Raw genomic sequence first — 14,034 nt, 5'->3', positions numbered from 1 at the left:
TTTCTAGATGTGAAATAGGGATTCTTTGTTCAGATTCCCATTTCCCTTCCTTTTTCCCATTTCTACTCAGCTGTCCCCAGATGAATGCACCATGTTCCTCATGTTCCTCTTTCAACGAGAGGCACAGGTTCCTCAGTTTTGCTTTTCCTTCACCTATGTTGACACCTGAGCTGATACACCCATCTTCTATCAAGGAAGACTGGTAGTTTCTTTTCTCAATTGAACTTTTTAATTGGTAACAAAACTTCAGTCACAGGCAGAGTTATCTTCTTAGTAATATATTAAGAATGCATTATCAACTGCCATAGTTCTTACTGAAACACAGCCTATCAGCCCACTGGGAACTAAATCTGCTCAACACCATACTGTCCTAGGTACAACAGATTAAAATCTTTACACAAGGAGAAAAAGTATTCTAAATCCCGAGGTGAATGAACTGGGGAATCAGAGCTCTTGGTACCTGAGACTGGAGAATACACAATAAAACTCTAAACAGATGCAACAAAGCAAAGTTTGTAAGCACGGCCTAGGTGTATATCCTGGGCAGTCTTCATCCACTCCCTTTCCAGCTTTCATAACAGCTTGTTTGTTACTGTTTTGAAAGTAATTGTTGCTATCAAGCTCCTGGCTAATATAAACGTGTCTTCCAGGTTTTTTAAGCACTTATAAAATGTAGGAAACAGTGCTTTCTGCACCTCTGCAATTAACAAAAGAGGTCTCTCCAGAAAGATTTGGAATGACATTGACATACTAGTATGCAGAATGAAATTATATTGAATTAATGAGCTTCTTAAAAAGTTATAACTTCAAACCATAAGCACCGCTGTAACTGAAGCTAAAAACAAAACAAAACAAAACCAAAAAGTTGTTTGGTGACACTCAGCAACCTCCCAGCAAGCTGCTGTGAAATTAAAGAAAATCACATATTGTGGTAGCCTTTACCCTCAGGAAGGGCACTAATTTGGGTCTTTTTTGCTGATAACAGCATATCAGTTTTCATAGAGTCTGTAAGAGCCAAATAGGAATCTCTTTCAAATCTGATTAATATTGGCCAACAGATTAAATAAATACAAGGGAGGGCTGCCTAAGAGAGCTCAGTGATGCTCTAAGGAAACAAGTGTCATTCCCTTAGGATGCCAGCTAAGAAGCCCAATTGGTGCTTCCACTGAAAATGTAAATCTAGAGGCAAAGACAACAAGTATCTGATTTTCATTCTAGCTGAGTAATTCAGTATATTATTTAGAAGGCTTTTCAGAAGGCCTAGGCATCTGGAGTCATATTCTGAACTGCCTGTAAACCAAGCCTAAATACAGAAAAGTATTCCCACCATCAGAAAGTTTATTAGCCACTTTGAGTGAAGTCCTGTATTTTAATCTTTTTAGTAAAAAATGAAAATACAGGCTCACCCAAGTCTTTTCATTTTTCATCTCCAGTTTTACAAGGAAGCAGCAAACGTGCATGCACAGTTTGTTTTGCCACTGCAACATGCTGACACTTACCTTGCTAAACACAGGAGAGGCAGCAAAATGGGGATGAGTGTAACATCAAATTGTCACAGCTGTTCACTAAGCAATGCACGTGCAAGCCTTAAAACTCTGCTGAAAATCTTCAATCTGTTTTTAAATTCTACCTTCAGCAAAATATGTCACAAATTTTCAACACTTCATAAACTTTGGGAATACAAGGGGGAAAAAACCACCGCCTATTTTTGATGTACTTCTAATTATACAGTCCCACAGAATTTATAAAAAGCAAACTGATCTGTACAGTACACCTTAAGGGAAAAAGGCATGTCTGTTGTGGCAGAGAAAAAGTCTGGACACTATTACCCCATTCTCTGATGTGTCCAGTTTCCCTTTTATAGCTATCTACTTGGCAGACGTACAAAGCAAGTGTGATGAAGCAGCAGAACAGACATACTGTAAACTAAGAGCATCAGACACAAGTTGCTTGTCTCAAAACAAATAAAAAAAACCCTACTGAAGGTCATGGTGGCTTTCTTGCACAATTATTTGCACTTTAAAAAGTACAGAAAACTGACTATTGCACACAAATCAGATATTCAGCTAATTATTTTTGACAGTTGAAGAATATGACTAAACAATAAATTCTCCTCTTAAAAAAAAAACCCACCAGAGTATGAAGCTACATTCTCAAAGCCAAACCCCACTGAAGGTACATGGCTCATGCAGCTAAAGGGCACTGAGGGGGATCACACAGGCTAAGTTTAGCCTTGCAAGGCTAATCACCCTTGGTATCCTCTGCAGTCAACAGGGAGGCACTGGGACACCAGAGCCTGGCATAGCTGCTGTGAAGTAATTACACTGCTCTGATTAACTGCTATGATTTATTTTAGCTTATTTGCTCATAGTTGTATTAAATTTGTACCTTAAGTGAAGCTAGTGGATGTTCTGGACCAAGTAAACTCCAATGAAAGGAAGCCAAATCTTCATCAGGTAGAATATGATTACCTGAAACATAATACAGAACTGTAAGTACACCACAGAATACACAGTTCCTATGCCCAGCAAAACAACTTTGCAATCAGTCCTCAATTTCCAATCAATAGGATTAACAAGGAGAGATTAAGCTGCAGATACTTTTTTGTTATTCCAGAAAAACCTAATTAGCATGCTGCTGCTGCAGCAAGGCAAAATTCCTTCTGCTGAGGAGCACTCTTCCATGAAACCCAGCTCACTCAGAGAGCCAACAGAGCCAGTCACAACACATGGTGTCAGCCCCGACCTGGCATGTCCCCAGTGGGACTTCATGGTGCAGGTGTGAGAGCACATCCTGTTGCTCTCCAACACAAACTGCTGAGCCCCTCCTGCATCCCACCACCTGCTGTTCCCTATCCACACAGGAGCTGTCCCTGGAACCTGCACTCTGCTCCAGCATCCAGCCTGGGGCAAGCAGCAAGCACCAGGCAGGTTTGCTTAACCCTCTGAGCACAGCAGCTCCCCTGACACCCACCCAGCACCCCTGACACCCACCTGCACCCCTGACACCCAGCCAGCACCCCTGACACCCACCAGCTCCACAATCCCTCCAGTTTCTTTCCCTGACCTGACCACTCAGGAGCCTGGGCTGGCAGCATCAAAAAAAATGAAGTTGTTTCACTGAATAGAGCCAGTGCCTGTATTTACCAAGCTGTTCATACCAAACTGAAGATCACTTAAATTATTTTGGGTTTGTTTTTGCCAAAGCACATCACACTCAGAAAAAGTTCTAAAAAATTCTTACTATTAGGAAATAATTAAAAAAGATTGAATTAATCAAAGAATAACTAATAAACCACTAATACAGTTCAGCGTCTGTGGATCCAAAGCTAAGCAGAATGTATTATTACACTTCTGGTAGCAAACATAAGGATATTTTCAATGTCTGTTTTTACAGATGCATCAGCCTAACAGTGAATACAGAGTTCCCATTGCTCTTCAATATACTACACTTTAGTGCAGTTTTTTCTGTTGTTTGGGTTGGTTTTAAATTTCAGTTTGAACAACATCTTGATGTCTCACTGACAGGTTAACAACATGACTAGATTCTTTGAATATGACAATTGTTTGCTTTCTTAATATTTTGTTTGTAAAATAATTTAGTTTGCTTTTAATACTATTTAAGACATGAAAACCAAGCAAGCTGTCTGACAAACAGTAGATGCCCTTTTAAAGAGGGAAGTTTTTGTGTCCAATCAATACTTAACCTACTGCTGAGATCTCCAGCAAGGGAACATTGTAATTTTTATTAATTAGAAGCTAAACCTTAAACTTGCATCAGAAAGATCCAACAAGTTTGTATCTAACAGCCACATTCTTACTTCAAAGTAGGATTAGACAGCCTTTATAATGCAGGTCTGAAAAAATCAATTACAGCCAGACCACTAGATATTTTGTGATAACTAACTAACAGTAACTCCTGCAGATGACCTTCTAAAATAGTCAGAGTTCCTCTCCCTTCCACCAAAAACTCAACCTTGTTTGGTGCCCATCTGTCATTTCAGGCAACTCCATCCCCGTGAACACAGACATGGAACAGTCTGACCATCTGAGGAGTTCTCAGCACACACTGAATTTACAATGCTGGAGTGCAGCAGTGTTTTCTCTAGTCCAAATAAGCCTGTACTCACCTTATGTAGTCCTGCAATTTTACAGAGAAACAGAATGAGACTCCATGACTAGACACATGTTACAAAGTACTGTCACAGTGGGAAAGAGATCAATGTTATATAAGCAACCTCTATTTCTTGACCTGGCTGAACAACCTCAACATATATTGATTTTTCCCATTTTAATGGCTTATTATAGTGTAGGCCTTAGTTTGTTGTGGGGTTTTTTTTTTTCAGCAATTAGATACTAATTGAAGCCACTGCCCTTTCTAAAGTGTTCACTGAATGAAAGCCCTGCACTGTGCTTATTTTTCTACTGCTAAAGCTTTTTCTCCTTTTTTTTTTAAATCATTTTGAAGCACTGGAGTAAAAATTTGCAGAATAGCCCAAATCAACTCCCTGTTCACATCAAGAACAATTAGGACAGAACTTTTTAAGAGAACACTCCTGGAGGACACAATATCTTGGCCATATTTTAAAGCTATAGAAAAGAAAAAGTTAAAAAACAAACCAGGGAAGACACTGTATACATAACATTCTCCAAAGTGCTAGCATGGGGAGTTACACTGATGTCTCTGAAACAGGAGAGTAATGTAACAGATTCATGTGCCTTGCCATGTAATCAAACACTCACTTATGCTTTCCCATCCTGATTCACCCATTCATTCTACTTATCAGGTTCCAAAGTACCCAAAGAGGACATATGAATAAGGGCAGAATAACCTGCAAAGCCAGACAAGCCCCCAGGTATTATATAAAAATATTAAAAATGAGAACTGAATGAGATGCCCTGCTTTAAACACAGATCACACAACACACAATTCTATGCCTATATGCATTAAGCATTGTTTTTAATGACATCATTAAACTCCTATACTTATAAAAGTCAAACAGTATCTGTGTCTTGCAAGCTCATAAAGTAATTCTTTATCTATTTACTTAGGTTTTGTAATATTCACTAATACAGAAAAGAAAAACCCTCACTGCAAGAAGACCTCCCAAGTATCTTCTGTTCTAACCCTGACTTCCATAAACTTTATTCTGCTTACTCGTACTGAATACACACACAAAAGAAATGCAAAAGAATGAACAAAACTGAACTCTTGCTGAACTGGGTTTTTTTAACCTTAGAACTAATTTGGCAAACCAAAAAAGGCTACAAAATATCTCTCTAGAAACCATGTAAAATGATGTCAAGTTTCTTTCTATAAGACCTCGCTGAAAGATATTTTATCATATAAGATACCAAGAAAGAAAAATATTCAAGAGCTTCTTGCAGAAAACTAAAAAACCTACAGAAAATCTACCAGAATATCTTTCACATACCATTTAATATAACCAAGCAATGTCTCAACTGACCACGCAGCTGTAATTGTGACAAGTTAAAATGATGTAATTCACATTAACTCCACAGAGCATATCTGCAACTGTGAAACTGCTTTTCAAGCAGTAATTCCTACTCACCCAACTGGCATTCAACAGCTTATTTATAGACTCTAAAAGAAAGCCTAGTAATTGTAGTCTTTCGTGCAATTTACACAGAGCTTTTGTTTTAAATTGCAGCTTAGCCAATCATCTGCCATTCCTTCACAGAGCCATGCAGGCAGGTAACCATTCTGGACAAGAAAAAAAATTAAATCACACTAACAAAAAACAACTTCAACCAGCCAAATAAAATTCTGTCTTCCTTACAGTAAGATGAATTGATTCTTTCCTTCTTAGTGTAGAAAGTACTTGCCTGGAATTCATAAGTAACAATTTAATATTAAGGACTACTAAGCTGTTAGTGTGCTTAAGCAGTAATACACAGCCTCTCTCACAGCTCTCAAATGAATTTATTCTTCTATCATGTATCCATACTAAAACACAAAGTCAGTAAGAAAATGAAAGAAAAATCCAGTTTTCTCAATTTGCTTGCTCAGTACAACAAGAACAAGAACATGGCTGCTCTATCCTTATTTACCCAAAAAAGAAGTTCTGAACAGCTCTTATTTGAGTCAACTCTATTAGTAATTAATCCACTCTTCCATCTGAGAGTATGAGTTATTCCCTGCCAGTGCTGTGAACAGTGTGTTAAAGTTGTCACATTTAAGTACAGCTGAAGTCCTTCTTACCTATGCTCCTTAAAGATACTGCACCATTTACCATTAGAAGCAGCAGAGCTAAAAAACTATCCAAATAAAACTAATGGAATGGTAAGATGCTGGTCACCTGTGCTTTCAGAATTTTTTTTTTCAGACCCTGCAGCCAAAAAATATTCACTCCATAAGTTACTTTTAGGTAGAACACAAATAAGACAGAAGCATGCTTCCCCAGTCTGGAGAGTGTATTATTAAAAGCAGACCTTGTGTGCTATACAAGACCAAAACTAGTAGAACCACAATTGTCCTGATTCCCCCCCCACCCACTGAGAACATTTTGGCTAGGCACAGATTTGCAGAATTCTTACTTTCTACTCCCTTCCAGACAGCCACAATTTGCATTGCCTGCAGGTCTCTATAAACTGGGCATGTCTGGCCTCATAAACACACATCCAGCCCACCTCAAGTACAGTAGGAATGTCTGAAACAAAGAGATGTCTTTCCCTGGGTGCTTTGTCAGATGATACATATACATATTTTAAACCAGTGAACAGAAACTGAAATCTTAAGTCTGACTAGCAGCATTGAGTTCTTTTATTACTTCACTTACCTAAAAGAGCAGCAAAAATAGGAAAGCGATTTGGATTCAGGTCCAGTTGCTTGGCAACTTCATGCATTAGGTATTGGCTTGTTGTGAGACTTTTCCCATTACGGCTCAGTTTTAGGGCATGGGCACTGAAATAGTAAGGGATGTTGCACAATGCATAATCCGAGTCATATGCAACCAAACCATGGAAACCTTTTTCTCTGCAGAAAGCAATTACTTCTTGATGATGATCCTCAATGCTCTGTGCAACCTACAGTGGAAGACAGAGTAATTAGCTAGAGTGTTAAATGGCAGGACTGATTTATCACAGGTATTATGATACGTCCAGTCTTTCTGAAACTATAGATGTGCATCTGAAACACTTTCAGGATTTAAAAAATCCAGTGACACAGCACACAGGGACAGGATGTAAGGAGCACCCAGACACACAACACAAAGTTCTGGAAGCCTGCAGACTGGAGTGGCATCATGCATTACTGAACTCATCTGAAGTAACTGTTTATTTACAGAACCACTCAAACTCTAAACATATTACTACACCAATGTCTGTATTAACTCAGGGGAAAAAATCTTAAGGCTGTGAATACTTTAGCAGTTCAGCAAGACAAGATGCCCCCTCAAAAAGCAATCACAAGTACTTTTAAAGTTTTGCAGCCCTGTTTTAAAAGAAACAAGCAAAACCCTCAGATGAACAGAGGTAACTTTCTTGACCTTTCAAATACCTACTTTGCTGTGTTATGCCTCTTTTTTTTTTTCCTTCTTCCACTTTCAAACCTCTACAGCCTATTCATTTGTGCCCAGCTGTCTCTGATGGTGTAAACTGCTCCAAGTTTATAGCCCAGACTTCACCTCTCAACTCAACGTTGCCTAGCAAAGCACATACTTCAGGCTACAGATGACTGGAACAGACATGTGCAGGGGAGACATGGGCCAATTCCTACTGTTGGAAATGTAAAAGCAACCTTTTCTTATCAATGAGATTAAACTAAACCAAAAAGCTCCACTATAACCAATTAATACTTATAGTCCTGCATTTCTACACACCAGGAAGAGCTACAGCTACAGTTTGCACACAAGCACCCAAAAATTCAGTGAGCTGAGTGCTTCTGATACCTTTTACCATCTACATACACAATGAATATTCAGTGATGCAGAAAACCCCAAAGTTGAATGTTCACATAACCTACCCTCACCAAGTATTCAAATTTAACAATGAAGATAGCAAGCTATCCCAAAATAGACTAGTACAAAACTATTAGCTTCAGTCTCCCCAGTATGCATGAATAACTACAGTATTAGTGCCAGTGATGTTGTTGATCTCCTCTGCAGCCAAAGCCCTGCACAACACCAACAAGGGTCCTAGACCTCTGCAGCCCACTCCAACAGGCCCAGTCTTCCACCTCTTGACAGAGTTTGTGTTCAATAGCCAGCTCACAGGAACTCTCCCTTTCCTACTCATGCTTTACACATTAGGAACCTAGCATTGTATTATGGTCTTATGGAGAGGTACGTAAAAATCTTGCTTTTCCCACCTAGCTTCATGAGATGCCCCCTTTCAAGAAAAACCCCAAACTCTGAGCTATTCCTACACTCAACAGCCAGCTCACTAAGCTGTCCTTGCTGCCAGTGCTACCACTTTGAAGTTATAAGAAATGCTCTTAGTGGACTGGACCAGTGTTCCTGAAATGCAGGGGGTTTTGGTGAGAAAAAGGAGAATATTTAGTTTTCTAATAATCATACTATCAGCTAACATAAGGTGTGCACACAGTACACCAAATTGGAAGAGACTGCAAACACCTCTGGAAAAACATGAAAGTATCAGATTTATACAGTTTATACTAACTCCAGGAGGGAGACACAGGCTTCACCATACCCCCAGCTTTACAAGTTTTAAGCTAGGAAAATTCCCCAGGTGTTCTGGGTTTTGTTTGGGTTTGTTTTGTTTTGTTTTCATTACAGGGAGATGATTAAAGTTATGTACACATATTTGGAATCACCATATTTGCATGCATGACCATCTATAAAAACAAAGTAAGAAGTCTTTGCAGCACTAGCTGTGACTTGGATATGCAGACAACAGACAAGGAAACTGTGCAGCCCTGCTATGATCTCCTATAAACCATTTCCTTTACCTCCACAGCCTCCAGTTCCCTCCCTCCCCATTTTATTAAGCCATCTGAGACAGCAAGCTACAAGCACGGAAACTGCAGGATGTTTGGGCAAGACTAGAAAATGTGATCAAATAAAAATTGTGACAGGGCAAAGAGCTGCATTTACCCAGAGTACAATTAACCCCCCATATAAAACTCTAAGAAGATGAGAGACAAAGAAATAGATTACTCCTCTCACAAAAGATGAATCTACACCCAAGCAATGTGCACACTTCAAAATCCACCCAGAGAGGTAGGATCAGGGGAAACCACAGCCAGGAGTTTGGAAAACTTTCAAGTCTAAATCTTGTGTGAACATTGATGATGGTGGATCAAAAAGAGAATCCCGCCTGAGTAAACATGCACATTTAGATACTGAGCAAAGCTACATCTCACCAAAGTATTAAAGATGTTAAGATTTCTGCTGCTTAAATATTTACATTTCAGCAAACTTGGTTTGCATGGAAGCTTTTTTTAAGAACTATTCCCCTTCCCCCTAACACCAAAATACCAGGTCACAATCAAAGAACCTGTGGGATACTGGTTATAACTTGGGGGAACCTGTTATTTTTCCATCCTGCTGAAAAGGATTGTTCAGACTGGGAGACATTATTCTCTTTCTCCCTTCTAATTAACAAAATAGATTAAATTCATAGCCTGTTCCTAGCTCTACACAAAAGCCTTCTACTCAAGACTAAAAAGTTTCCTGAAAATATGAAAATCAGCTTCATAGTTAATCAGTATTCTCAAACCCAACTCTTTAAAGTGAGAAAGCACTACAAGTTGGCAACTGTTTTATGCACATGTAATTTTTTTTTAAAAAGTCACTCATACATGCAAAATAATTTTTTATAAAATGACATCTTCAAGATGAATTTGCTCTTTGCCCACCAGCAGGGTTGCTAGAAAGTGAGCACGAGGGAGAGGATTAACAAACTGGACTAAGTTTTCAGGAAAGATGTATGTAATGAAGCAGATTTAGAAAGACAATAGATTATGTAAAAGAAGAAACCCAGAAAAGGGATGTGATTTACGTTCTACAGGTTCTCTGATGAGTGTGACTCACGTTACCCCTATAAACATGAAATCCACTTCTTAATCTGAAAATAAATCAATTAAAAGCAGAGCTATCCACAGCTTCTCAACAGCTGCACAAATGAAGCATCAAATGGGAACTGCTGACACCCTCCTCACCCCCAAGGCAGCTGACCAGCCCAGAGAACCAGTGCAGTTGGGACACGCACAGTGATGGCTCAGTGATTGATATCAGTGCCACAAACAGCAACAACTCTCCCCACCAACATGTGGTAACCAGCACTTTGCAGCCAACTCCCAGTGCTAACCTGAAGCAGACAAAATATCCACCCTCTAAAATCTTCCCCATCTAAACTGCGGAGGATCTGCATTTGGTCTGGTTTTGTTTTTTTTTTTATTGTGAGAAAGGGACTAGGTATGACATGTCCACTTACTCCTAAAACTGTTTCCAGAGATTAAGGAGTATTACTGAGAAACTGTGAAGGAGCTAATGCTGCAGCTAAGCTTGAAAGTAAACAAAGTGCTACAGGTTGTCAAATGTGCCAATTTCAATGGACTTCATCAGAAATGAACCTGGTATGAGCTTGAATGCATTTAAAAGACTATGAGCTAATTCAACATGCCACAAGACTATTACCAATACCAAACTCCTATCAATATCAAAACAGCTGGCTTCCTGTCATGCACTAGGCATTGCAATACTGCATTAAACAAAATATCCAGTTTAATACAGTAAAAAGAAAAAAAAATTCTTATTTGACCCCATTAATCGCTTTTACTAATGATCTCTAAGTCTCAATAACAAATTGGGGAGAACTTCAACTGCACCCAAAGCCAGACCAAGGTAAATACCTTCACTGCACGGGTCCCTGAAACTTTTTCCTTGAAGAATAAAAGCATTTCCTAACTACAGAAAAAAAGTTTCAATGAGAGGCTGCTTTTCCTACCAATGAAAAGTCACCATTCCTACCCAAAACACATACACGATTTTGCTTCTATGCTGACCAGGAAAACACATTACTACTACAGCAGACACAGCCATCACCTCCTCACTTCAGCCAGGCACAGAGCCCAAAGCATCGCGCTCAGCAGAGCTCAACACGCCCTCCAAGAACAACCAGAACAACACTTCCAGTTCATTCCACATGAGGTTCATCCAGTGGCAGAGGCCACTACAGGGTGGGACATCCATCACCCACAGCCTGAATGCCCACTGCCTGCCCCGGGGGGCTTCAGAGAGGGAGAACCTTCCTCCGTGGGTCTGCCCAAGCCAGCAGGGCACCGGGAGACAACTTCACCCAAAGCCACCTTCTGAACTTCTTCAAGACAGTCATCCTTACTCCAGGGCTGCAGCTCGGCCAGAATCTTTCTAATCCGCCGAAAGAGCAGTACAAAAGCCAGATAACGTTAAGCTGCTGCAAGTGATCAAGCGTGCAACTCTAAAGGTTGCGTAATATTTTTCTACACACAAAAGTAATTTATGATAATAAAGCCTGCAAGTACGTGCTTTACTCTTGCTGCTCTTACCTCCCTAGCGGGGAAGCCAGCAAGCAACTCTTAAAACTGCAGCTTCATCCCGGGGCTTGTTTTTCTACCGTCTTGTATTTCAATATACACAATCACCACCGTAAATCAGGATCACTGTGCGGAGATGCGACGCGTTATTATCCTGCAACCCTTAAAACCGCGGCCTTGGCGTCAGGGCAGGATCACCACGGACCCCAGCCTAAGTGTTTGTCGACTGAGTTAACAGAAAGAAGAGGTTCCCCCTTAAAATAAGAAGTTTAAATGAATAACTGTCAGATCGGTGCTCCTGATCGCACAAACTGGAAGGGTCTGTCGGTACGGAGTAAAGATTGAATTATTCTACACTTGATCAAAAGCCCATTAATGCATTTGGGCAACGCCGAGCGAAACCCTCACCTTCACCAATACGAAGCTCGAACATTTTGGAGCGAGCGATTTCACCTTCGGTGCAAGTTTAAACACCTCGCCTCGGCAGGGAACTTGTTGCAGATCCACCGTGCGTGATAACTGATTTTTTTCTCCCCCCCCCTTCTCCTCTTCGTCTTAATAATTAATTAGATTTACGATGCTTTCGGCCAGCCACTCTCACCTGCGATACCAAAGTCCCAGCCTCACCACCCTCCCGATCGGAGGCGGAGAGGGGGGGCCCTGGGCAAGAAGGGACATTTTGAGTCAACGGAGCGGCGGCCCCGAAAGAACATGGAGGCAAAAAACCTCCCTGCTGCCGGGCCTGGCTCCACAGCCAGGGGAATCCGGGAGGCTCTGGCACTGCCGGCTGCCCCGACGCCCCGCGCAGGCCTCGGTGGGGTGTCGGGACGACCGGCAGCGCCATATAAATAGCAAAATCCCCCAGGGATTGAGGCCGCCGAAACTTGGGCCGCCCCCGCGGGCCTCGACGACATTTTGAGGCGCTGAGGGGAGAGGCAGGGTGCTTCCCCCCCCTCCCCTCCTCCCTCCTCCGCCGGGCCGGGCACTGGCAAGGCCCAGGGCAGCCCCCGCTGCCATCTTAGAGCGGCGGCGGCGTCGGAGAGCGGCGAGGGGGCGGCGGGGAGGGCCGGGGCGCCACGGGCCGGGCAGGCGGGCAGGCGGGCGGCCCGTCTCCTCCTCACCTTGATGTGGAAGCGGATGAGGGCCAGGCGGATGCAGTGCGCCATGCAGACGGGCGGGAGGAACCAGACCTTGGGCGGCGGGGTGCCCTTGTTCTGGACGTGGCTGACGATTTGCTGCGCCGTCTGGCGCTCGTTGCCCTGGCGCTTCACCCACTCGTGCAGCCGGGCCTTCTCCAGGGCGCCGTTGAAGAAGACGAAGAGCTCGATGTTGCCGTTGAAGCAGGCCTTGGCCAGGGCCGCCAGGTAGCCCAGCATGTGGTTCCACTGCCCGCCGCTCACCCAGTCCGTGTAGAAACCGCCGTAGAGCCGGTGCAGGCAGTTGTCGGCGTCGATGAGGAGGCGCAGCGGGGTCTGGGGGGGCCGCTGGCGGCCCCCACCCACGAGGCTGCCCCGCGCCAGCTTCTGCAGCTCGACGGGCACCACAGCGCTGGGGCAGTGCTTCTCGATGTAGTCCTGGAAACCCTGCACTCCCATGGTGAGGACCGGGTGGCGGCGGCGGGCGGGCGAGCGGGGGCCCGGCGGCGGCGGCGGCGGCAGCGGCGGGGTCTGGGCTCGGGCCGGGCGGCGCGGCGGCGGCTGGAGTTGCGGGTGGGCGGTGGGAGCGGTGGAGCCGGGTGGGAGCGCTGGCTGCCGTCGGTGGCCGTTCAGGGGGGAGTTGTATGGATTAGTGGGGGGCTCATGGCTGCTGCGGCCGCCATGTGCTGCTCTCACAGAGCCATGGCTCGGGGATCCGGGCTGCTGCCGCTGCGGCTCCGACTGCCGGGGGGAGGGGGAGCGGCACAGTGCGCAGGAAGCCAACCCGCCGCCGCCGCCGCCTGCGGCAGGGAGAGCGGAACAGGCGGGACTTGGCGGCGGCCGCCGCTGCCACTCACAGGCAGCGCGGGGCGCGCACACGGCCGCCCGAGCGGGGAGCGCGCCCGAGCGCGGCGCCGCCGGCCCGGTCCCTGCCGCCCTCACAGCCCCGGGCGCTGCCTTGCTCTGCCCTGCCCTGCGGCTCTGGGGCGGCGGAGCCCGCGCTGCCCGCACGCCGCCGCCGTTGCATAACCCAGGCATGCGCGGGAGCGCGGGCGGAAGCGGGTGGCGGGGAAGGGGAGGGGGCTCGGGGGCGGGGGAGTGGCGGGGGGCGGTGAGCGGGGGTCGGCGGGCCCCGATCAGCCCGTGCCTCGCTGTCGCGGCCCGCCTGGGGATCCTCGCCGCCATCTCAGCTGCCGACTCGCTTCCCATCTCGTTGCTGCCGGGCCGGGCAACGCCACAAGTTCCCGGTCGGCGTCGATCGCCCCAGCGGGACCGCCTTCCGGGGAGCTGTGTCCCGGGCCACCTGTTGCCTCGGGGGTCTCCGCCTTGCCGGGGCCCGGTCGGCAGCGCTGCCCGGTCCCGCTGGAGCTGCCCGGAGCGGCCGGGCCCAGCCCAGCCCAGC

General features: G+C 44.7%; 1 protein-coding gene across 3 annotated transcripts in view; it reads right to left on the bottom strand.

Moving 5' to 3' along the window:
• The window catches only part of FAM120A (family with sequence similarity 120A), a 54,020-nt gene extending 40,574 nt beyond the window's left edge, over positions 1 to 13,446 (bottom strand). For 2 of the 3 annotated variants that reach the window (XM_030458767.1, XM_030458768.1), the window contains exons 1-3: positions 12,618 to 13,446; positions 6,800 to 7,046; positions 2,389 to 2,471 (exon numbers count right to left, since the gene is read on the bottom strand). In XM_030458767.1, the coding sequence (XP_030314627.1) occupies positions 2,389 to 2,471; positions 6,800 to 7,046; positions 12,618 to 13,091 (804 nt within the window). In that variant the 5' untranslated portion in view covers positions 13,092 to 13,446. Of the gene's footprint in view, positions 1 to 2,388; positions 2,472 to 6,799; positions 7,047 to 12,097; positions 12,159 to 12,617 lie in introns of those variants that run through there. The other variant, XM_030458769.1, reaches the window with a different exon arrangement.
• Positions 13,447 to 14,034: the final 588 nt, after the last annotated feature.

Source organism: Calypte anna, chromosome 12 (genome assembly GCF_003957555.1).
Source record: "Calypte anna isolate BGI_N300 chromosome 12, bCalAnn1_v1.p, whole genome shotgun sequence".
In the NCBI taxonomy this organism is placed as follows: domain Eukaryota; kingdom Metazoa; phylum Chordata; class Aves; order Apodiformes; family Trochilidae; genus Calypte; species Calypte anna.
This window is presented reverse-complemented; position numbering and strand designations above follow the sequence as displayed.